General features: G+C 38.7%; 1 protein-coding gene and 1 long non-coding RNA gene across 4 annotated transcripts in view; one reads left to right on the top strand and one right to left on the bottom strand.

Moving 5' to 3' along the window:
- Positions 1-1,744, top strand: part of STON2 (stonin 2) — a 147,519-nt gene extending 145,775 nt beyond the window's left edge. For both annotated transcript variants that reach the window (XM_032878549.1, XM_032878548.1), the window contains one exon: positions 1,633-1,744. In XM_032878549.1, the coding sequence (XP_032734440.1) occupies positions 1,633-1,716 (84 nt within the window). In that variant the 3' untranslated portion in view covers positions 1,717-1,744. The remainder of the gene's footprint in view (positions 1-1,632) is intronic.
- Positions 1,723-25,391, bottom strand: part of LOC116879922 — a 29,505-nt gene continuing 5,836 nt past the window's right edge. Inside the window, exons 2-3 of one of the 2 annotated variants that reach the window (XR_004385130.1) lie at positions 13,326-13,427; positions 1,723-2,438 (exon numbers count right to left, since the gene is read on the bottom strand). This is a non-coding gene — a long non-coding RNA (uncharacterized LOC116879922). Of the gene's footprint in view, positions 2,439-4,830; positions 5,296-13,325; positions 13,428-25,391 lie in introns of those variants that run through there. The other variant, XR_004385131.1, reaches the window with a different exon arrangement.

Genomic DNA, 25,391 nt, shown 5'->3' with positions numbered 1-25,391 from the left:
CCCTGCTTAGCAGAAATACTGCTTCTCTCTCTCCCGCTGCCTGCTGCTCTGCTTACTTGTGCTCTCTGTCAAATAAATAAATAAAATCTTAAAAAAAAGAAAGTCATGGAGTAAAGGGATTATTATTAATCTGTAACATTCTGTATTATTAATTGTACACTATAAATAATATGAATATTATGAATGAGTAGATATATGAATATTATGAATGAGTATATCATAATATCATATTCTCATTCATAATATGTGTTGCAGAAGTTGTGAACTTGGAAGGTGGAGGAGAATTCAGGAAAGTGCTAACCCAAAGTATGTGTTTCGGCTTCAGAGTTGATGATGTAGATCCGTGTAAAATCGGGACACATATGACCTGGTCACAGGGCTATAGAGGACAAAATTCAGAAGCCAAGCAAGCTTCTGTAACAGGATCCGGGCTGTGGGAGGAGGAAACAAAATTGGAGAGTTCAGACATGGTCATTCTGTCTTGAGGTGTTAGAAATTCAATAGCAGATTAAATGTCAAAGACAGAAAGTGGGGGTTATTGAAGAAGTATTTTGCAAAGTGGTTTAATAATTTTTTATTCTTAATAATATCCTTAGATTTTTATGGTTTGTTTTTCTGTAAATATTTCCTTAGTTGTGTCATCTACAATCTTAAACTACCAAAAAGAACAAATCCTCCATCTTGTGGCCAAAAAAAAAATAGCATTTCATCAAGCGTGGGCCTAGTCCACTGCTTGAATTGTTTCCTTTGTCATAAATATCCAAAGTGGTAAAGAGAGGAGCAGCTTTAACTGTGAGACTCTCTTACTTGATGTACTTATTTTCTGACTTGTCAAAGGCTTCAGTGTGTGTCTCTTTCAAGGCAAGATGAATTTATTAATCCTTTTAGTTACAGCTACCACATTTTGCTGAAAACACAGGTAGAACCGTAAACAAGACAATACTTGACCAGTTTGGAGACTTTGGGTTTTTTGTTTTGTTTTGGTTTTTTGTTTTTAGATTTTATTTATTTATTTGACAGAGAGAGATCACAAGTAGGCAGAGAGGCAGGCAGAGAGAGGGGAGAAAGCAGGCTCCCTGCTGAGCAGAAAGGCGATGCAGGGCTCGATCCCAGGACCAGTTTGGAGACTTTGTAAAGCCATAAAGTAATAGAGAGTATAAACAGATGGCTGGAGAGGAATCCATTCATTTGATAAACCTTTATGCTTGCTCAGCGCATGCCTGCATTATGGGGATACAGTAGTCAACAAGGGCCTGCTCCTGTCCCATGGAGCCTGTGGAATGCTGGAGCCAGGTTCATGTACCAGGGACAGTGGAGATATGGATAGGAGGAGCACCTGATGACTTGAGGACAGCTTCACAGAAGAGGTGACCTTTGAGCAGCGTGCAAGGCAAAGAATAAAAATTTTCCAGGTGGACTGTGAAGAAGAGGGAATTCCAGACCCAGCAAAAAGCATGTGCCAAGAGAGAACCATGCCGTCCTCCGGGCGAGAGTAGCTCCAGTGTGGCCAAAGCTCAAAATAGTGACAAAATTACAGGGAATCTCCTGGTGAGGTATTCTCTTTGAGATTACTTCTTATTGGGATGGTTTTTCTCCTTTGTGATATTTCTTTCCAACTTCTACTCTCGACAGGTGGAAATTGAGCAGAAAAAGAATTTGAAGCCAGATTTTGAAGGAGATGAAATGGAAAATCCCAAGGAGTGTGGGGTCCAGTGATGAAGCCCTTTTGCGGGAGGGGCCTGACCCAAGCATCATGACAGGATGTCTTCCTGAGCAGCTGGAGTTCAAGGCAGTACCTACCATGGCTACTCCTTACTGGAACAGTATGTTGGACTTTCCTCTTTGCGGTTACCTGTAATCTCACAGGAAACCTTGAGGTGACTGCTTTGGAGAGACTGATATGCCTGAAGCAGGTGGTTTCCCTGACTTCTGGAGCTTGTTGTCTAATTAAGCCTCCTTCTCTTTGCTCTGTTGATCTCGTAGCTCTTGAGTGTGGCTTGTTGTGACTACTGGAGTTAGGAAGAGAACCTTCCACATCAGTGTTGGCAGGATTTCCTTCTGGTGTTCATCTGTCACTTCCATGATTTTCTAGAAAACACAGTCTTGAGAATCCCCCTCTGTCATGCCCTCTAGAAAAGGTTCAGAAGAGGTACAAAACATATTTCCTTTTTGGGTCTACTAGGCCTTTGGTACATGTCTCTATTCTTGCAATGTTAACGCTATGCAACAGAAGTTTTCGAGACATTTCCCTCCTGGTTTGGGATCGTTTTGATGAAAACACTTTTTCCATCTCTCTAGTCCCAGGATTCACCACGCTGAGTCATAGTAGACAATGGAAAAAGGCACAACAGGATACTTTTTTATTCTGTGATTAGCCCCATATTTGGCAAAGGGTGGCTATGAAAGGGAAAGCAAAATTGAGCTTAGTTTTCTTGATTCTGGGGGAAAAGAGACATTAATTATAAGATTATATTCAATTCAGGAGACATTTTCAATCTCAATGAATTCCCAAATTCACACTGAAAAACATAGGCCATTTCCGATTCCTGAAACAAATGGATATATGTATATATATATATATTATACCTCAGGCATTTGTCAGGAGCACTTGGGAGCGCTTTTCATACCTCAAGCCTATAGACAGTTGCATGTCTCTTTGACTCAGACTTTACATGGAATATAAGTGGAAAAGATCATTTTAAGAGCTGTTTTAAAACTGAACTTATATGATCTTTTCCCTAAAATTCAGAGTTCGATAATCACAGTATTGTAACAGATCTACAAGGCAGAAGTCTCTAGGGTAGAAATGGGGGAAAGCCATATTTTTCTAATGTTGAGAATATTAGTCCCAGTCCCAAGAGTCTAGGACACTCAATTTTCTTTCTCTTCATATGGTCCCATTTACATTCTGTACCTCCACTTCTTACTTGTATCTTGATGTTTTCTTACCATACACGGACCTATATCGGCCATCCCAAATGGGACACCTGCCCAACAATTTATAGGTAGGCTCTAAATGCCTATTTCTCCCATGAAGAATACAGTGAGGGGACAGAAGCATGCTTGTCAGATTTGTCAGATGACACAGAGAAATAAATGATATATCCTGTTTCAACTGGCAGATTTAGGATTAATTTATTCAATGAATATTCATTGAATTATAACTATGTACTGACACTAGAATATAGACATCATCACCATTTTTTTAAAATACCTGAACATAAGACTGAAACTAAAAGGATGAAATTCAGTAGACATTAGTAAGAAACTATATTCTAGTTGCTTAAATGCAACCCTCTAAATACAGAGAGGTGGTGGGAAGGGTCCTGAAAAGTCCTGGTTTCATAGCAGTTCACGTCAAAATAGGAGTTCATTGTTGAATCAGGAGTGCATCATGATTATTCACAAAGTCAGTGCGTCAGCCTGTGGTAACAAAAGCCCAGGGAGCCCTGCATGCTGCATTGGTCAGTCCACTTCTGGATGGAAGGCTGAGTTCCATTCTGGGTACCATATTTTATGAAAGACATTAATAAATTTTGTCCAGAGGTAGGTGATCAGGGTTGTGAAGGGTCTGATGATATAAGGAGCAGGGGAATAGAATAGGAGAGAACAAAATAATATCGCTGCCTTGAAATTTCTGTTGAGTTTTAATAAAAAGGAGAGGAATTAGACTTACCCTGTGTAATTTCAAAGGGCAAAAATAGGAACAAAGAGGAACTTTCTAGATGACAGATGTTTGCTTCAACATAAAGAATTTTCTATTAAGAGTGGTTCTAAAGAGGAATAGACTTGAGCAGTAAAATTTCCGGTTGTGGCAAATGCCCAAACAAAGGTTAAAATAACCATCAGTCCCAGATGCTATGAGAGGGACATTGGATTTGGGCTGGATGGCTACCAAGATCCCTTCTGAATATAGGTTCATCTCAGTAGTAACAGCACTCTCTAACTCTAGTTGTTTTTTCTTTGATAAGTGGTTTTGTATGCTCTTTGAAATACAGTGGGGCTCCCTGGAGGTCTTTGTCAAGTGAGGCATAGTCCTTCCCCTGTTGTATGAGAGATACATGAGATTCCTCATAAAAACATCAAGGTGGACTGAAGAACTGGCAAGGTGAAGGTCATTCTGGCACCTTCCTTACTTAGGGTTAGTGCCTGTGCACCCTCTCAAGATCTCTGCCTCACCTGCTAGCATCGCGTGTGTATTGCTTATTGAAACTTTTTCCCCCACCATAGTTAATTCTTACTGCCTTTGTGCTTTTACCTGGGCTTTTTTTTTTTTTTTTTTAAACCAACGCTTGGGAAAATCCCTTCCATGCTATCTACATTCAACAAGCAAATTATTATTAATTAAAAAAAAAAAACTATCACCTTGATTTCATCAAATTTGCTTTCCCACTAGTATTTTTGGGAAACTAATTATGGGTAGCATTTAGGGGTTTGGGAACTACAATACTATATATGTTAGGCCTAGTGTTTTGTTAATAGGCTACCTAGAAAACACAGTTAGGAAAATTGCCTTTTTGATGTGCGAATTCTAAGTTTGCCTCTGGACCTGGATTGTGTTTATGTGTGGTCACAAAAATCCTTGTCTGTGTTAGCAATAATGTGAAATGAAAACTAAGTTCATTTTACCAATACATAGTATTATTATTAGAACATAAATTAGATGTCACATGATATTAAGAGCTATGCTTTCTTCTGAGTCCAGTGGCTTGCTTTGTGACTTTATTGTAAAAGAGGATAAGAAATGTACTCATTATGATAGGTCAAAGGAGAATGAAGTTAAGATATTTGGGGGGGGCATTAAAAACCCCCTTTGCCACTCTTATAATACTAGTTATTTCTTATCAAAGTTTTGCATTTCACTTATATTAAATATTATCAGGACAAATTTTTTTTTTCTACTTGGGTCTTTCCCCGCTCTCAGCATTCCTGCATTATTGGCAGAACTCAGAACTCTTGAGAACTTTTTTTATGTAATGTATTTCTATTTGAAATGGGACTAATTTCTATTCAAATCCAGTGGGTGAGAGCAAGAGTTTATTTCCCTAGAAATCAGTGCCCCCAAGAAATATGATCCATGATGGCAAAGAATGTATCTTGTTCTTTGTTTCCTGTACCTAGGACAAAGCTTGGGAGTATAATAGGTTTCAGCCACTTTAAATCCTTGCTGATAGGACAAACATATATTAATGAAATATAAGGAAGTTATTAGGGGGTGCCTGGCTGGCTCAGTTGATACAGCATGCCGCTCTTGATCTCGGAGTCCTGAGTTCCAGCCCCACGTTGGGTGTAGAGCTTACTTTAAAAAAAAAAAAAAAGAGAGAGAGAGAGAGAGAGAAATTATTAGGTATTCTGTAAGTGCTGAATGAACACTGACCCTGGAACTCTAAGATACTTAACCCTTACTTATCATCAGATACTTATATTAAAGCAAGCAAGCATGCTTTATTTCGTGGAAGACTTAATTTTTTTTTTTTATTCCTGCTTCCCCTGTCAACCAATAGCTGTCAGCACTTAACATGCAGCTGAATTTAAACTACAGTTTACTTTACTCATATTGAAAAACATTTTTGTGCCCAAAATACAATAGCACAGATGTTATCCATAATGAAGTTTATTGACACAATTTTATTTCTGCAAGCCAGATCTTGATCAGACAGATCTTGCCCATTTGAATAGCCAGCAGGAGAAGAAAGCATGGCCGGTCTTGATGTGTGAGGTCCTTGTTTTCCCCCAACAGTAAGCACTGACTAACATTACTGGGTACTTCCTTTGTCACCCTATGAAGATGGAGGTCAGAGAGTAAGAATGAAATTTGTGAAATGAAATCATGATTTCACGGCTGCCTTCAGTCTCATTATAAGATTAGTGGTAGGAAAGCACAGGATGATCTGATTTTTTTTTTTTCTTAAAAGCCTTGGGAATATTAAATTAGAGTAGGAAGCACTGCCACCTCGCCTACTTTTAGAATTCTCCCACATTTAGAATTTCTCCCACTTGAGGCTGTTAACTTTAACTCTTCTACAAACAGTGATCATGGTTAATTCTAGCATTTCTAGAGTTTAGATCATGTTAAGAATGCAGTTTACCAAAAAATTTGAACAAAACTGACCCAAAAGATTATACCCACCAAAAAATATCAGCTAGTATAAGCAAATCATCTTTAACACCTTATACCAAGTCCCATCCAAACTATGACCACTCTTTATTCAACATCAGCCGTGGCATTCTCACCAGATTTTAAAGATGTTTCCTATACATTACCACTATTTAAGTGCCAATTCCCTACAAATCACCATTTCTTCATCATTTTTTAGTTGTGCTATTTGTAAATGAAACTTGCTTTGGATATTGTGACTTGTATTTATGTATTTAAGGAATTAAAAGTGAACAAGATTAGAAAATAAACATATCAGTAATATTTTCCCATGTATTAACTAAAAGAAGGACTATGTAATTTTCACATTTCTTCTAGTGTGCCTTAGTGAATCTGCTTGAGAGTCTAGATTTTTGTTTTTCTTTTAAGAATTGAGGGGGTGGGGGAAACACAACTCTGAACTTGGAATTTCAGGTCTGTAAAGACAGAAATTATCCATAATAATGTATTTGGTACCTGGACAGAGGAAAACAATAACTGTGTATACTGAAAAGCTATAAAAGAACAGACTCAAAAATTAGAATTTCAGTATGAAAAGACAAAGTGTAGAGAGGTGACAAATAGAGCACTGGCCACCAAACCTCAAAATACTTGAACTAGAGAGCATCCCTTAAAGGAAGGAGCTCTAGGAAAAATAAAAGATTATGTAGTGGGGCTAAACAGTAGAATGATTTCAGTTCAAATGTTTATCAAGTGTCTACTCTGGTCCAATATCCGTGCTGTCAGCCAGCTTCCTTAAAAGGAGGTAAGGTCAAAGCCAAGGACACTGAGCATTGTTGATGTGAAGTCGTTGGAGGGATTGCCCTTTATCAAGGGAAAATTAGAGTTTCTATGAAGCTTTGAAGGGCATAGTCATGGAAACAATCACCATGTGAAGTAACTTGCTGTTTTCACAACTGGACCTCAGTAACCTCAGCTAAAAAAGTGAAAAAGCTGAACTAATGGTCCCTGCCAGCTCCAGTTTTATGGATTATTTTATAAAAGAGCCTTTGGTGCCATTGTTCATGATACTTCATGTCTGTAGGACTCTTCATGTAGTCTCAAGAACCAAGAACCAATATCAGCCGGCCCATCTTTTTCCTTTTTATGTGTCTATCCTTTACTGTCTGCCCAGACGACACACAGAAAACTCTGCAGTCCTCTGTTTTGTAGCTGGAGGATCAGAAGGATGGCGGCCATCAGCAAGAACACTGCTCTGTAAGTTCTACCTGCATCACCCAGCACAACAGGGCTGTGAGTGTGAGGAGGGACAGACCAGACAGGGCTCCAAAATGGGTGTTGGGATTTGGGGATCACTTGAAGCAAACATAGGTCTGACCCTCCAAGGTACTGAGGGGCCACATTAGGATGATCTATGATTTAGAGTTATGTCCTTTTACACAAAAGACTGCAGAAATTGAGGGAGGAAAAAAAAATGCTCTGTAAACATTCTGGGACTATTTGTAAAACAGTTATGGCAAAGTGAGATGAGAGCAAGGGTCAGTTCTCTCTATCCTCGCTGTCTATTAGTCACATGAAAATGTGGTTAAAAATTTTTTTTAAACATCCAGAAGCCACAAAATACCATCTCTTTTGTGGTCTATGTTAGTAAGATTTTAGTTTCTTATACTTAGAATGGGGTCAAATGTAAAGGCTCAATTCAAACTGGACCGAGCAAGGAATTTTAGCATCCTCTTCCTGGTCAGTCCCATGTGCCTCAGATCAAACCCTCAGTGCCGGTCATGGACACCATCTAGCCATGGTCATCTTGCCTCCAGGTGCTTCAGGATCAGCAGCCCCAGGTAGTATCCAATGCAAGTAGATCTGGGAAAGCAGATGTGCACAGACCCTGGACCAAAGGGTTGAAGGGTTTTGAAGTCAAAGGTGAAAGGGAAGATTTTTTAGTTCCTCTAACCCTAAGCCAGCATTCACTTGACCTTTGTGTCCACCTGCCAACAGAACCTGGAGAAAACTTAACCATTTGCAAGAAAATAAACAGAATCAGTGTTTTAGCCCGGGGAGTGTGATAAAAGAGCTCTCCTGCTGACCCTCCATTTTTGTAATGTCCATCAGTGAATTTCAATCTGTCAGGATGGAGAGACCCAAGATCTAATGAGTGATTCAGCTGATCCAAGGCTTGTATTTCCTTCCTTCATCATCCATCCTCATTTGGTGTAACTTCTTGTACTAGTGTGATTAATTTTATGTCAAACCAGTTTACTTTTTTTAAAAGAAAAAGAATATGTGCCTATGTAATAAAGTCTACACACTGGCTAACTTTATAGAGGTAAGGTTCTGTTTTTTATTGTTCTGCTGATTATTGTCTGTAATACCCTTTTTTTGAGCTATGAAAACAAGCTATTAATAAACCTTTTTAAACACAATTTTTCACTATGGAAGATTTAATGAGGTGGGACATAAGGAAAAATGTTTATTATAAAGAAGGCCCATCACCCAGTTAATATGGTTAATGATCATAAGATGACAAGTTAACAAGTGGCGGGTTAACAACTGTTTATCCTAGTTTATCGCATATATAATTTAGTCAATTCAAGAGATACTTATTGTGTTCCTATTTTCTGGCCAATTCTGTGAGAAAACGAAATTATGTAATCCTTAAGGTTTTCTTGGCAACAAGTGCATAAACCTATAAGTGAGAAATATTAAAGTACATCATCAAATACCATATTTGCAATGTGTTCCTGGCATACCGTCAGTGCTCAACAAACAACTGTTCAATTGATTGATGAATCCAAATGACTAATGTCAACGTAAACTCAGATGGGGGCAAAATCAATATGGACTACATTACTTGTAAAATTTTCACAGGTAAGATGACTTGTGAGACCTGGAGGTCTCCTGGCATGAGGGAGTTTAGAACGGGGAAGAGTCAGGTGGCGAAGTGGCATGCTGCATGCGTGGGAGGTAAGCCTAACCTGGGTGAAGGCCTCCTGCACATCAGAAGGTAAGGTTGGTAGCGAAGCAAGCTGAGGGAGGGCTTGCAGCTAGCCTGAGGCCGACTCAACCCAGTAAATGCTATGAGGCTATTTTAGACTCTTACAATAAAGCACTATTCTACAAAGACTCCTCCATCCACAATGTGCCGGGTATTTTTGGACAAGAGGAAAGCTTAAGGGCAAAGAAAAGAAGGGGTTTGTTTGTTTGTTTTGTTTTGTTTTGTTTTGTTTTGTTTTTGAGTAAACAAGGAGAGAGAGAAATGGAGCTTTGTGTTTTATTTAGTTCAAATAGACCATGGACATCTTACTGCAAAATACAATGATCCATAAGGGGCCCCCTGTCATTGAGAGAACTCTGTCCTGAATAGAACACAGAACTGTATAGCCAGTTTGAAATTAATTGATATTAGTAACTGATAGCAGGTGCACAGAAGGGTTCATGGCCAAATAACAGCATGAAATTTTCTTAGCTGAAGAATAATATACTCCTTCCCCCTATTCTTTCATCCTTATCTGCCCAGAGTCCTCTTGAGCAGGTTTTGAGACCTGTCTAGGTCCCACACTGGCACAAGGTTTCAGTCTGCTAAGGTCCCCCTGTACTTCAATATTCAAGTGGAATAACTATGCAAATGGCTGTCTGAAGCCAAGGGTGCTCCCTAGTGTTCTTCAGGATTTGTGGGAAGAGAAGTTGGGAATGAGAGGAAGTGAAGATGAGAATTTAAATGTCCTCAGTGTCATTTGTCAGCTCTTTTCCAAATTACCCCCACTTCTCTCTTGATCACCTCTATTTCCTCTTTTTTCCTCCAGGCTGGTCAACTTTTTCTATTCCCAAGACATAATATGAGTTAGCTTTATACTCCAGTGCAACCATGTGTCCTAAAGATTTTAGATGCATTCATATTTAATGAAGGCAGCCCCTCTCTCCTTTCTGCCAGGTACTAATAATTCAAGGCTGATGGTACAATGGACATTTATTGAAGGTTAGCAATTAATAGCGAGTACAGCACAAAGCAGGAAAGAACTTAAGACTCAATACCAGACATCCCTGCTCTGAAAGCTCACTGCTCACAACCCACTGAGGGAATCCTTGCTCAACATCTTTCTCCCTGCCTCTAGCCTGAGTAAATGGAGCCAACACCTCAAGTCCCCAAACTGTGGTCTCCCTGACTGCCAAGAGAAAACTGAAAAATTCTTAAAATCTCATGTTAAGTGGGGATTAAGTTCTAAAGTCAACACTCTTGAAAATCAAAGTGCCCAGAAAATAGTCTAAGGCATAAGTCTTCTTTAATGAAAGTTGCCCTCTGACCCTCAATTAATTTTTCAATTTCTTCATTGAGAATACTGACAGAGTCATCACCGCCCCAAATCCCGGCCACCTGAACAATGTGTTCCAGTTCATGGCCAATGTGGGGAAGCCATTAAAATGAGTCACAATTATTTCCTGAGTTTTACCAGTATGAATTGATGTTTCAGGCTTGATGGCATCTTTCCTCTGCCTCACAGACCCACTGAGTGGAATGGCAGACCAAATAACTTGAACAGAAGTATGATGAGTCTCCTTTATAGTTCACTTTCTTATGCAAAGGAATTTTTGGTTTTACTCCATTGCATCATGTCATGGACCCACTGAAGTATCTTTCTAAACCAAAGAGAATGCTATCCTAGATCTCCAAAAAGAACTTATATAAATTCACTTTTTTTAAATTTAATTTTTAAAAAAATTACAGATACTATTTTTAGAAGAACTCAGAGCTGAGATACATGTACTTTCCTTCCCCACACAGTCTAGGTCAACAGAGGGGACAAGGTAGATCTCTTCTATACCTGTAGAAAGCAAACCCCAGGGGTTCCCCCCCTTTTTTTTTTTTTTAAAGATTTATTTATTTATTTGACAGACAGAAATCACAAGGAGGCAGAGAGGCAGGCAGAGAGAGAGAGAGAGGAGGAAGCAGGCTCCCCGCCGAGCAGAGAGCCCTATGCGGGGCTCGATTCCAGGATCCTGGGATCATGACCTGAGCTGAAGGCAGAGGCTTTAACCCACTGAGCCACCCAGGCGCCCCCCCCCCTTTTTTTTTTAAATCTTGTTTCACCTCCCTCACTTCTTCTTCTCTTCCTCTCTCTTCTCCTCACTAAACACTATAAAGTCCCAAGAGCCTGGAGTAGTGTGGTGGGCACTGGCGGGAAAAGGAACATATCCGAGAGACTGAAATGGTCTCCAGTTATTTCTTACCACATTGAACTCTTTTTGAATAAAGCGCACATCTCGTCTGCCAGCTTTTAACAGTTGTGTGCTGCCTTTTAATGTTTTTTATTTATTAGGTTTATCCTCCTTGTTAAAAAGCAATCACGACTAAAAGAATTAGTCTTATGGGCATGCAGCAAAAATGCACCAAAACCAACAGGAATCAGCAGATCTAAATCAGCATCCTCTTATCTATGCTACTCTGCCACCTACAGGAAGGTTGTGAGTGGGTCACCTCACTTTCAGGTGACAGCGATGACTAACATATCTGCAAAGTACTCTTCTTTGGAATAACTGGTAATCAATATAGTAGTCATTCAAGAATGTTTTGAAACACCCATTCTGTGTTCTGTTTGGTTCGAAGGATGCGGCGGTAAATGAGACATGCCCCCCCACCCCCGAAATAACTCCTTCAGAAGATGGTTCGGATAGCAAATGCATCATCAAGACCAAGGGCAGCACATTTGACAACTTCATTTGAATTACAAAAGGACATCCCGCTTTCTGGGCTGGTAAAGCCCCACATCAGAACATAGAGAATACTGCAAGTAGATCAAGCACCAGGTTTCACCTCTGCCTTCTCAGAAGAGTCCTTCTGTGCAATGTAAAAACCACACAACAGTGTGCGGCCTCCTCGGTTCTGTAGCTGGTACTTAAATCATGAGCTTATGGAGATCTATTTTTTAAAAGTAGACATGAAAGGGGAGCCTGGGTAGCTCAGTTGGTTAAGCGTCCAACTCTTGATCTCAGCTTGGGTCTTGATCTTGGGGTCTTGAGTTCAAGCCCCTTGTAGGGCTCCCTGCTGGGTGTGGCACTTACTTAAAAAAAAAAAAAAGTAAAAATAGACATGAAAATATCTGGTGCCTAGAATTTACAAAAACATAAATCCATACCTAAGGAAATATAGATGTAGTAACAGTGTTTTAATATTTCATTTTAATCCCTGTATCAGTGGACGTAGACAAGAGACGAGCCTACAAGAAAGATGATGTATAAAGGGTTTGAAGGGAAAAAAGAGGAGCCACAAATGGAAAAACCAAAACCAATGAAGAGGGGATGGTTGAAGGACCTACACTAGAATGAGCACGCCCTTCATCTTGAAACTTTAGGAAAAGGTGATATGCATGTTTTACACAAGCACATGCAGAAATGTTCCTAAGAATGGCTCTGGGAGGCAGCCCCACACTGGTTTGTGCTAGGCAGCAATGTATTTGCAAGAAGCATTTCACATGTGCTTAGAAAGCTGCATTTGTCATGTGACTACAGACTATTTATCTGGTGTTATCATCATCTTCATCAACAACAAAAACAATAAATGGGAGCATTCTTAAGATCATCAAAAATAATTGATTTTCACAAAGTACATCAAAAAGTTTAAATATTATCATTCTTGCCCTCAGGAAGAATTATATATAGCAAGGTAACGTATAATGCAAGGTATATACAAAGAGTGCTGAAAAAGTGGGGCTAAAATGACTGGTTTTAGAAATTTGCGGATGAATTCAAATGAATTATTTCAATCAGGGAAAAGATTTTGTGAAGGGATGGGTTTGGGGCCAGCTCTTGAAGGAAAGGGTGCCACTTCCAAAGGCAAAGTAGGGCATGGTGAGGAGGGCAGGTGCATAACAAGTAGGGGGAACAACTTTAGGTAAGTAAGTAGGCAGAATTAAGGGTAAATGGTGGATTTAAATAGGGTCAGTATATCTATTTGATGAGAATAATAGAAACAAAAGTGGCTAACTATGACAGACCATATTTTCCTCAAATAAATGCAATAAATAGCAATATTTCCAGTCCCAGATGTTCTTCCAGAACCTTCCAGCCCCCATCAAACTGTGGAGCCTATTTTCCTACCCCTTGAATCTGGGCCTTCAATGGTGGTCTTATGAATGCTCCAACTAGTAGAGCACAGTGCATGTGATGCTGTGACTTTCAGAGTGAGGTCAAAACAAAATGCAGTTTCTGTCTCCCTTTCTCTTAGTTCACTCACCTTTCCACCCTGGCTACCATGTTTTGAGGGAGCCCAGGCCACGTCCAGTGACCATATGTAGGTGTCCCACTCAACAGTCTCAGCAAAGGTCTCAGCTGACTGCTAGAATCAACCAAGACACATAAGTGTGTGGAGATTCTATTGATTTCCAGCCCACAGACTTCAAGCCTTCCAGCTGAGACACCCGATGTCACAGAGAAGAGACAAGCCATTCCTGCTGTACTCTGTCCAAATTCCTGATCCTCATAATCTATGAGCATAATAAATAATTGTTTCCAACCAATAATTCTGGGGTAACTTGTTAAGAGCATAGTAACTAGAATAATAACATTAATTGAGTAATTACCAAATGCCATGTACCATGTTTGATGCCTTATATTTTATATTGGTTAGCCATTTCTGTATAACAAACCATTACAATCCTTAGTTGCTTAAAACAATAGTTCTTGCTTGTTAAAGCTCACATATCTGTGGTCTACTGAGGCCAACCTAAGCTGGGCTCACTTCGGTGCTTAATGGTTGCCTGGGAGCTCTGCCTTGGCTTGGGCTTGGCTGGGGTATCTTAGTTAGGGCAGACCCATTGTATGTGTCTCTTATCCTCCTCTTGGAACTGACAGGTTTGCCTGGGTATGTCGTTTTCATGGAGAAGCAAGAGCATAAGAACAAGAGTGGAAATATTTGGGCTTCTCAGGACCTACAGTCAGAAATGGCACACCATTGCTTCTACCAAATTCTGTTGGCCAAATGGACTCCCATGACCAGACCGAGATTAACAGGGAGAAAAAACAGATCCATCTCTTTAGTATTACTGCAAAGTCACAGGCAGAGGGTGTACACATAGGGAGGGGTGAAGAATTAGAGCTGTTAATTCAATCTATTGCATAATTATCAAATAAGTACCATTATCATCCTCATCCCATCCACGTCATTGAGAAACTTCAGCACAGAGAACTTAAATACCGTGAATTAACAGAGTTCTTGGAGCTTTCAGTGACTAGGCTGCTCCTGTGGCTGGCTCATCACTGCAACTGTCCAAGAGACCAAAGTCTCAGAAGATGTCTTTGCTTTTTAGGTACTAGATCTCAGCTGGATGCAAGAGTGCTGGGTCGTCTGTGCTTCCCACCTTAAACCAATTCCTGACCTTCCTCTAGTTGGACCTTAGGATCACTTTGTCAATGTATGTTTCCATTAGCCCTGGGAACCGCTAGAAATCCCAACTGTTTTCACCCATCACCCCAATCTATCCATGAATACAACCCCTCTTACTCCTCCCTGGCTCCCTCAACATTTCCTGTGCCTCTAAGTCTCAAGACCTGTCATCAGTACTCTATCTATAATATCTTCTCTGAACAGTCCCTTCACTCCCACCCACCTTCATTTCCCAACAGACTGAAACGCTGTTATCCCCTTCGAGTCACATGCTCCCACTGCTCTGCAGTCCTTGCAACAGGATGTGGTTTTTCTCTCTTATACCAGATACCTGTGGGCTTGAAGATGAGAGAGAAGAGAGGTATCCTCTTTGCTTCATAAATCATTCTCCTTCCTCTTCAAAACTTGGATCTTGTTCATGCTATCAGACACGACAACCCCAAATATTGCTATCTCCTTGACCTTCATACAAAGCTTAATTTAGCTTATTTTGGAAGACTAACTTGACCTGGGTTATTTCTCGATTGTGTCTGGAAATCATAAGCAAAACTTGAACTGGTTCCCAAGGTTAATATGAAGTCATTACAGACCAATTCCCTATTATTTAAGAAAATTCTATTATAACCAATCACTGGGAAGTATAAATAACCACTGCCTTCCCACTATATAAACTACCCCTTACAGAAGGGACCTTGTCCTCTAACCATATACCCTGAGGCTCATTCCATGTTTTGGTTTGAGTGCTCCCAGTTTGCAAACTGTATTTTGGTGTGTGCACAATAAACTTTTATGAATTACTACTTGGTTGTTTGCTGGTTTTCTGTCATATATGTACTTTTGACAATAGTGACTTGCTGAGGCCCAAGGCACATGGCTTACTCTTTAGGAAGATGTTCCAGAAGTTGTTCACATCACCTCTTATATGCATTGGATCAAATGTAAGCACAGGATGACATTTAGCTACAAAGGAAGCTCAAAATGTAATCTCTTGCTGGGCAAGACCAGCTAACACTCAGGGAATAATACTACTAAGGGAAAGGGAAAAATGGATATTTGGGAACAGTAAGTAATCGCTATCACATTAATTAAGCCTCTTACCTACCTACTCTATGCCTTCCCACAAGCAGCTGACTGACACCAGAGAAAAGCACCACAGCCATGATGATTCTTATCCTAAATCTCAAGAAAGCAATTGATTCTCCATAACAATCCTATATACTTTTAAAGATACCTTTGATGTTGTGCCTGCAAAAAATGACTAATTCATATTTTCTCCTCTTTTCTCAAACCTTCAACAATTCCTTCCCACTTTTTACACTGCATTCTCAGCTGATAACTTGCCCTTGTATTTTACCAAAAATTTTTAAGCAATCACAGGAAATTCCTTTCCTTCCTACCACCAAATCTATCTACTTAACTACACACTTCCACCACCAATTCTAATTTTCTTTGTTCTCAATCTTTCCTTTTACAGTATATGGATGCTTCCAGCTCCCAGCAAAGATGAATGCCTCCCTTTTTGCTCTGAAGCCTATCCTCGCTGGCCTTTCTCAAAGAGTGATGACTGCAATAATATGCAATTTCTCTTGTGTCATTATGAGTTTTTTTTTTTCCCCATTGACTATTCCCAGAAATAGTCTCTAATAAATCCCATCTTCAAAAAATCATTTGAGGAAAGGATTCTGGGAAGCTGGTGGAGTAGGAAGCACCAGGAATCTTGTCTCCCCACCTAGACAATCCATTGCATTGACAGAATCTGATATAACCATGTTGGAACTCTGGAGTCTATTGAAGGCTTGCAATTTCCAGGCAAAAGCTTGGACGGTAAAGTGCAGTTAGGTTCAGTCAATGTCCGCTCTTAGCACAGAAGCAGCTACCCACCCCCCATCTCCCAGCCCCGGCTCTTGCAGGAGCATGAGCAGACACAAAGGACCCTGTCCTCCCAACCTGAGAAGTCTGTCTTCTGACTGCTGATTGCTACTTCTGACCATGGAGATACAGAGAAGCTGTATATGCTCTCACCATTTTCTCACTTCATCTTTTCTTCTCAATTCACTCCAATTTGTCTTCCATCTCCATTACTACACTCTAATGGCTTTTGCCAATGTCCTCTGACTTGACAGATTAAGATCTTTCCTATCTTCTCTTCTGTGCTTCTCTGCAGCATTTGGCAGCTTTACTCTCTTCTTGCAACATTCTCTAACCTTGGCATCCACACCCACCTTCCACCTCACTCTCATTCTCCTGGTTTGTATGCTACATCGTTGCAAACTCCTTCCCAGTTTTGGTGTGGTTTTTTGTTTGTTTATGTTTTTGTTTTTTGGCTCTTTCTCCTTGGTCCAGCCTCTAAATGTCAGAATGCCTCTATTCTCTCTCCTTACACTCTTCACACCATCTCACACATCTCCATGGCTGAAAGTACCTATACATGCTAAATGATTCCCCAATATTTATTTCCAGGTCAAACTGCTGAGCTCTAAACTTGTATTCAACAGTTTATTTGATGTCTCCACTTGAATGCTCAACAGACATCTAAACCTAACCAGAACAATTTTTATCACCTAAACATGTCTTTCCCTCAATTTTCCCCAACCTGAATGGCCATGACATCTTCCCAGTTACCTAACAGAAACCTGTGCATCATTTCTGATTGCTCATTTTTCTAAAACCCCATGTTCTACCCAAAGCAGGCCTTACTGGATCTCTTTGCAAAACACACAATGAATCTATCTCTACTCTTCTCACCTGGATTTCTACAAACGCCTAACATATAATATTCTACTTATCTTGTCTGTTGTCTGTTTCACCAGCCACATGAGATTTATGAGTGAAGGGAATTTGGCTTGTTTTATCTTATGCTATACACTCATGGCTTAGAATAGGGCCTGTTGCTCAATAAGTATTCATTGAATAATTGGAAAAAAAGTCTAGTGGAATCAGACACGCAAAAATTGAATTATAATACATTCTTTTTTAAAAAATTCTTTTAATTAAAATTTTTTTTAAAAAAGATTGTGTTTATTTATTTGACAGAGAGAGACACAGTGAGAGAGGGAACACAAGCAGGGGGAGTGGGAGAGGGAGAAGCAGACTCCCTGCTGTGCAGGGAGCCCAATGTGATGTGATGCGGGGCTCCATAGCAGGATCCTGGGATCATGACCTGGGCCAAAGGCAGACGCTTAGCCACCCAGGTCTAAGCCACCCAGGTCCACCTATAATACATTCTTTTAAATGGGAGTATGTACAAAATTAAGAAAGGAGATTTCCAGATCTTGGGAATCAGAGACAGCTTTAGTCTTTCTTTTTGGATGAAAGGAAAATAAGCCAAGAACAAAGAACATTGTGAAAATATGTCTTAATATTCCCGTTAAAATGCCTGTTGAAGCACAATACACAAGTAATTACATAAAATATTACCACTTTCCAAGTAATTTACAAAAATAAATATAGAGAAACAATGATGGGGCAAATAAGGGAAGGAATTAAACCTTCCAGGAGCTGGATTTCTCTAGAAAGGAAAAAACGTAAGTGGAGAAAGACATTGTTAAGAGTGTAATGTGAAGAAAGATACAGAAACAAATTTTTAAAAATTCCTTTTTCCGGAGTAATGAGAATGGAGATGGTCTCAACTTTACAGGACAGCTATGTGGGACTTGTGTAAAGTCAGAGAGTGGGGACAACCTATTATGGGTAGCTTGTGACTATTGATTAGTATTCAAAATGTAAAAATCCCGAGACCCATCAACTCTATTTCTATTTATCTATTCTACAAATATAATAGCAAAAGTGTATAAAGGAACATTCACAAGGACATTTATTGCAGCAATGTTTAAAATAGCACAAAAGGAAACAGCCCTACTCTTCCTTTGGGTACCCACAGAGGGGGCCATTAAAGTCACCTGAGAACATGAAATTTACTGGTCTAGAAAGAGGTCTGTGATATACTGGGTCTATGAAAACGCAAATTGAGTGCCTGGATAGTGCAGTTGGTTATGCAACCAACTCTTGGTTTTGGGTCAGATCATAATCTCAAGGTTGTGCTATTGAGCCCCATGTCGGGCTCCATGCTCAGCATAGAAGTTGCTTGAGATCCTTTCTCCCTCTCCCTGTCTCTCCTGCTTGTTCTCTCTCTCTCTCCCTCAAATAAATAAATAAATAAATAAAGTCATTTTTTCTAAAAAAAAAAGCAAGTTGTATATAAAATTTAAGGCATGAATCCTTTTTTTTTGTAAAAAACAAAGTGTACTTATATTTATCTATCTAGTGATCTAACTATCTATCTATCTACCATCTATCTATAGCCAGAGATGCTTTGTGGGCATAAGAAAAAACAAATGTGTGATCAAAAGATATGACTGGAAAGACAAAAATACACGGACTTCATATTTTCTTTTATATAATTTTTATTTGATGGCTTTTGGTAATTTAACTTTTCTTGTTTTATTGTTGTTCTTCCTTTCCAATAAAATATTTTTTGAATGTCATGATTGGTTCAGGAAAAAAAAAATCAGTGGCTAAATATGGAAACTAAGAACATAGAGATTTTGAAAATGGTCTGTATTTGATAATCACTATCCAATCACATTCTTAAAAAGTCAGACAGATATTCTGATTTTATTTTTTTAAGCCAATATTGGAAGATTAAAACACATTAAGGGCACTGAAAAGAGGCTATGTTTGGTATTCTGTAACTAGTCTATTAAAAAGGAAAAAGAAAAGCAAAGGAACAGTAATGGAGACAATGAGAGGCAAGAGGGAGGGAAGGAGAAAGGAAGGTAAGTTCAGGGAAAAGGGGAGACAGGAAGAAGAGATATGGAATTGGTTGTATTGTTCACTAAAATTTGAGAAAATTAAGAAGTGATTATGTAATGAATTCTATCCTTGGAAAATAAAACGATAGCTAGTGATAAATATCCCTAAGGGTGCTGCAAAATATAAGAAGAAGAAATGAAACACCACTCTACAGACTGTGGGTTCCTAGTTCTGTGTTCTATCTGGGCTCAGGTGTATTTTGTCCTCCTGTGCCCAAATGACAGTATTGATTGTCTTTATCACATGCTACAATATATCTGAAGGCTGGAAAATCTATCATTTCATTTAACATTTATTGAGGAATGGTAATGCATTCTACACTTGGCAAATGAGCAATTATATCTCTTGACTAGAGATTTATATAAGGCCTCTAGTTTTAAACAGTCTGAGTCATTTCAGGAAATAGATGATTTTCAACAGATTTAGAAACAGAAATCAGTTATTCAAATGACTTAACCTCAAAGAAACTGGTGAAAAATTTACTAATTCAGAGTATAGTATGTGTTTCATCTCATACTTGGAATTGCTTCTTTGATTCTAATTTTACAGATGGAAAAAATAAAGAAACTCTTACACGTCCAAAAGAGAGGATGGCTTTGCTTAATTGGTAAACTCAGTTCAGAAGTACATTCTAACTCACATTTGCTCCACTGCTCAACATGATCAAGACAAGGACAAAATGGAACCTATTTCATTTTCTGTACCAACAGCATTATTATTGTTGTTGTTGTTGTGGTCTTTAATACTTACTGAGGACCTACTTCGTGGCAATCACCAGGTTAAGGGGCTTTACATGGATTATCATTACACAACTCTCTAAAGTAGGTAATATTACTAAACTGCCACTTCACAGATGAGGTAACTTACCCATGGTCATTGTGAGAAAAAGCATCTTAGTGTAGATGACTGCAAAGTCCACACGCTTGGCTACTTGCTAAACCACTATACCTTTCAATATATACTGTCTCTTCTGATTTTTTTTGTGCAAAGACATTAGCACATACCCAATTTAATATATTTTTTTAATCTACAGAATCAGAGGTATGCCACTGGCTTATTAGGTAAAATAGAAAAGATTCCCCTTTCTAACGGTCACCTTTTATTTTCTTGTTTAATGAAGGCATGATAAATGATAAATCTAGACATAAATGTTTTGATTATAAAGAATCTTGCTAGAAAATAACTGTTCTTGACAAATTCAGTAATTGAGTAGATGCTACTTAAAATGGGAAATGGATGATTTTCAGTTGATGTAAAAACAGAAAAATTACTTATTTAAATGATTTAATACATGCTTCTTAATGACACTTTTATGAAGGCAATTTTCTTAATCAGAGCAAAGCCTCAGTTTCAGGTCTCAGTTTTGCATAAGCTACAGTTTCTCTACTCCCAAATGAAGTTTAATGCATTATATAATTAACATACATTTGACAAACTTAAGGAGCAAGGTGAGTTGACTCAAAACCTTAGCATTTACCTGGACTGATAATTTATTATTTCTAAGACAGGTGGAAAGAGCCTTGAACTTATACCTCTAAAATTTCACAAGTAAACAGCAATATGACCTTGGACAAGTCACTGCTGAAGGTGAGTCTCAGTTTCCCATCCACAGTGAAGGGATGGGACTCATTGGACATATCTCATTGGACTGCTACAAGCTTTAAAGGAGGTACCCTGTGATTAAAGCTTTTAAAGTAAATCCATTATTATTATTATTGCTTCTCATCTTGGCAGGAACACAAAATGGCAAATTCCTCATTTTTTTTTTAATCTCCATTTTTCCTGTTTAATCATCTATTATGTTTTGCCTGCTGGCTATTTCATTACCTTGAAGAAATATCCTACAACATTAATCCAGAGCCTTGTTCACAAAAAGGTATTTGAAATGCACCCCTCGATTTTCTCACAGGAAACTATTAAATGGAAGACCAGTACTCCCATTCTGGCCTGGAATTTATGAGAGTCTTTCTGCCCCCTCCCTTTTTACAAGCTGTACAACCTCTAATATCAGAGGAAGGTAGATTCTGGAGAATTGAAAATGGTCTATCTAGTTCTAGTTTACATAATAATTCTCTAAGACAGAATTTGTAGATAAACTACAGATTTTATTGTGTTTTATTAGAAAATTATCTATGTAGAATTATGTGTCATATCAGAGGCCTCTATCAAGTTGAAGATGTATGAATAAGAAGATAAAGTTGGCATGTAAATCAAAGATAATTTGGGGGCACCTGGGTGACTAAATTGGTTAAGCATCTGCCTGTGGCTCTGGTCATGGTCACGATCTCAGGGTTTTAGGATTGAGGGAGGTAGGTTTCCTGCTCCGCAGCACGTCTGCTTCTCCCTCTCCATGTGCCCCTCCTCTGTTCATGCACTTGCTCTCTCTCAAATAAATAAAGCCTCTAAAAAAAAGATTTTTTCTGCTAGAAGAATGATTTTATAAATACATCAGTGAGCACCTTAATTTTCATCATTTTTAACTGTCCCAAATCACAGCTGTTGAACTTGTGAATCAAGATAAGGTATATATGGCTGAGGTCCAAGGATCAGAGAAAGAGATAATCCATGTAATTAAACAGCATTTAAGATCAATTACTTTTATAACACAATACCACGCCTTCTTGGGGATATGAACTGTTTTTCGACTGGAAGACAAGCCATCTGGAGAAAGAACCATCACTGATTGTAAAATAAAGCTTCACAGGACTTATTTTTGACACTTTACATGAATGATTTCATTTAATTCAGTAACTAATTTCATCAAATATCTAGTAAATTACAAATTTTCAATTGTGTCATAACTGTTATTTCTTTTATGGTTTACTTGAATTAGGATTCCAGTAAGTTCCACACATTGTGATAGATTGATATGTCTCTTAAGTTTCTTTTAATCTACAGGTTCCTCTCTCTCTCCCTTAATTTATTTGTTGAGAAATTGGACCATTTGTCCTATAGGTTCTCAGCATCTGGGTTTTGCTGATTGCATTCCAGATATGTAGTTTGTGATGTCCTTGCCTCCTCTGTATTTTTTGAAAATTGTTAGTTGGATCTATAAGCCTAGTCAGATCCAGGGTTTCTATTTTTGGGTGGTGGCCGTGAAGGTAAGACTATCTTATTGGTGGTAGCATGTTCTTCATCAGGAACCATATACATCTGGTTGTTTCTCTTTTTGTGATGTTAGCAGATGCCAGTGTTTAATGCCTCCATGTCAATTCATTAGAGGCTGTGAAATGGTGATATTTTATCGTTCTTTATTCACTTACTAGTCAGAATACTTCTTTACTGAGAAACTTCCTCTCATCTACTGTATTAGTTTCCTGAGGCCATTGTAATAAATAACCATGAACTTGGTGGCTTAAACATAACAGAAATTTATTCTCTTGCAGTTCTGGAGGCTAGAAGTCTAAAATAAAGGTATTGGCAGGGCCACATTCCTCCCAGAGGCACTAGGGGAGAATCTGTTCCTTGCCTCTTCCAACTTCTGGTGGCTGTTGGCATTACTTGTGGCTGCGCCACTCCAATTTCTACCACTGCAGTTACATTCCCTTTCCTCCTCTTTTTGCTCACCTCTCTGTATCTCTTATGAGGACACCTGTCATCAGATTTAGGACCTACCAGGGTAATCCAGGATGATCTCATCAAAAACTCCTTAACATAATTATATCTGTAAAGACCCTTTCTCTGGGGCGGCTGGGTGGCTCAGTTGGTTAAGCATCTGCCTTCAGCTAGGACATGATCTCCATGTCCTGGGATTGAGACCCGTGTTGGGTTCCCCTGCTTAGCTGGGAAGTCTGCTTCTCTCTCTCCCGCTGTCCCAACTTGTTCTCTCTCTCTCTCTCTTTCTCAAAAAAATAAATAAAACCTTAAGAAAAAAAAAAACTTTTTTCCAAGTAAGGTAACATTCACAGGTTCTGAGGATTAGGACATGGACGTTTTCTTCTAGGGGTCACATTCAATCCAAGACATGCACAATTTGATACTCAGTGGTACAGTCCATGTAGGAAAGGCTAGATAAGTACTCAAGTAGTTTTCTTCATTTATCACTCTTCAAAATAAAGAGTTAATTCCCCAGCATCCTCCAATAGTGACCAATTAGAAGTTTCATTTTTTAATAGTATTTTAAATCAATGGATTTAAATATTTGATGTACTTCAACTTGCTATTAAGTTCTATCCTATTGGAACTCAAAGTGTCTCACCTTTGGCCAATAGGGGCCTCTTCATGTTGGCTCCTAAATTCTCTCGACAGGACATGAGCAGTCTTTGGTATCTTCTGTTATGGGTTGAATTGTGTCCTCCAAAAAAGAGAGGTTGGAATCTGAACCCTAGTACCTCAGAAAGTGACCTTATTTGGAAATAGGGTCTTTCAAAGACAGTTAAGTTAGAATGTGGTCATAAGCCCTAATCCAACAGGACTGGCATCCTTACATAAAGAGGAATTTGGGACACAGAGACAGACATGCCTAGAGGGAAAACAATGTAAAGACAGGGAGAATGCCATGTACAGATAGAGGCAGAGATTGGAGTGATGCAACCATAAGCCAAAGAATACCCAGGATTGCAGGCCACCACGAGAAGCTGCGAAGATTCTTCTCAGAGGGTCAGATACAGCATGGTCTTGCTGACACCTTGATTTCAGATTTCCAGCTTCCAATACTGTGGAAAAATAAATTTCTATTATTTAAGTCACCCAGTTTGTGGGACCTTGTTACAATAGCCCAGGGAAACTAATACATCTTCCTTGTGATCTGTATGAAAGGATATTCTAGACTCATTTTGTATTAGGTTGGGCAATCATTGGCAATTTCATCTGGTTCAAGCTGATATTTTTCTTGCTCAAATCTTGGAGTCAGCAATATCTGCAGGGAGCCTTGATTCCTTTTAGTGGAAAATATTTCAAGATTATTTCTGGGAGCTAGAGATGCTCACAGTTGCTAGATCGGTCATTGTCTTTAGACTCTTTCAGAGCTATGTATATTTTACATGCTAAAACATTGGGTTTGGGTTTTGTTGTTTTTTAGAAAAAAGACATGTCTTGGTCTTGACCTGGAATCAGAATGAGACATTTCTCCAAGGAGTACTGATCTTGAAATGCCATAATTTAGGCATTAGGTGTACACATTGCTACTGGGTTGGTTAGTTCTAGGCCTTTTCAGAGGCAGGGTAAAAAATACAACAAAATGGACCATGATGCTTCTAATTCAAATTCAGGACTATGGAATTTTTACTTATCCACTTGTATCTTACATCTGCATTTCCTTTCTCCAATGTTGGGAATCCTGGTTTTCAAGAATGATTAAGATGATATCATTAGAACATTACTCATTTTATTCATCTCACATTTCACATTTAAAAAGCCAGAATACATATACAAACATTATCACAGCAATACAGAGAAGAGTGAAAAAAACTTTCATATTTCTTCTTGTTTTTAGAAAATATGTCCCTACAGATGTATAGTCAAATTACTATTTTTTAAAAATATTTTATTTATTTGAGACAGAGAGCACAGTGGTGGGGAGGGGGAGAGGGAAAGGGAAAAGCAGGCTAGCAGGAGCCTGACGTGGGACTGGTGGGACCCATAGGACCCGTGGGACCCGATCCCAGGACCCTGGGATCATGACCTGAGCTGAAGGCAGGATGCTTAATGGGCTGAGCTACCCAGGTGCCCCAAATTACTGTGTTTTAAGGTCACTTGGAAAGGTTCTTCTCTGTGTGTTATGAAATATACTATTAGGTTTACTTCCTTCATTTTATTTTAGTTTTGAGACCAATTACAATTAATTTTATCTTATAAATAAGTTTTATTTTCATTTTGTAATTAAGCGAATAGGTTTCCAGAGTAAAATATAAAGAACATATTTAAATAAGCCTAGTTTCTATACCTGTTCTCATCATAATATTTTCTACTTATCTTTATAGGTAACCTTTCTTTACAAAATTATGGTTTATCTTTCCTTTTTTTTTTTAAATTTAAGCAAGTGTATGTACACACATTTTTATAGTCTTTCTTTTCTTAAATGGTAGCATACAAAGAACACTTACCTCTATTTGCTTTTCATACTTAACATTGTATCCCGTCCATAGTGGTATATAGAGATATTCC

The sequence above is a fragment of the Lontra canadensis genome, unplaced genomic scaffold, assembly GCF_010015895.1.
Source record: "Lontra canadensis isolate GAN:19392208 unplaced genomic scaffold, GSC_riverotter_1.0 scaffold64, whole genome shotgun sequence".
NCBI lineage: Eukaryota > Metazoa > Chordata > Mammalia > Carnivora > Mustelidae > Lontra > Lontra canadensis.
This window is presented reverse-complemented; position numbering and strand designations above follow the sequence as displayed.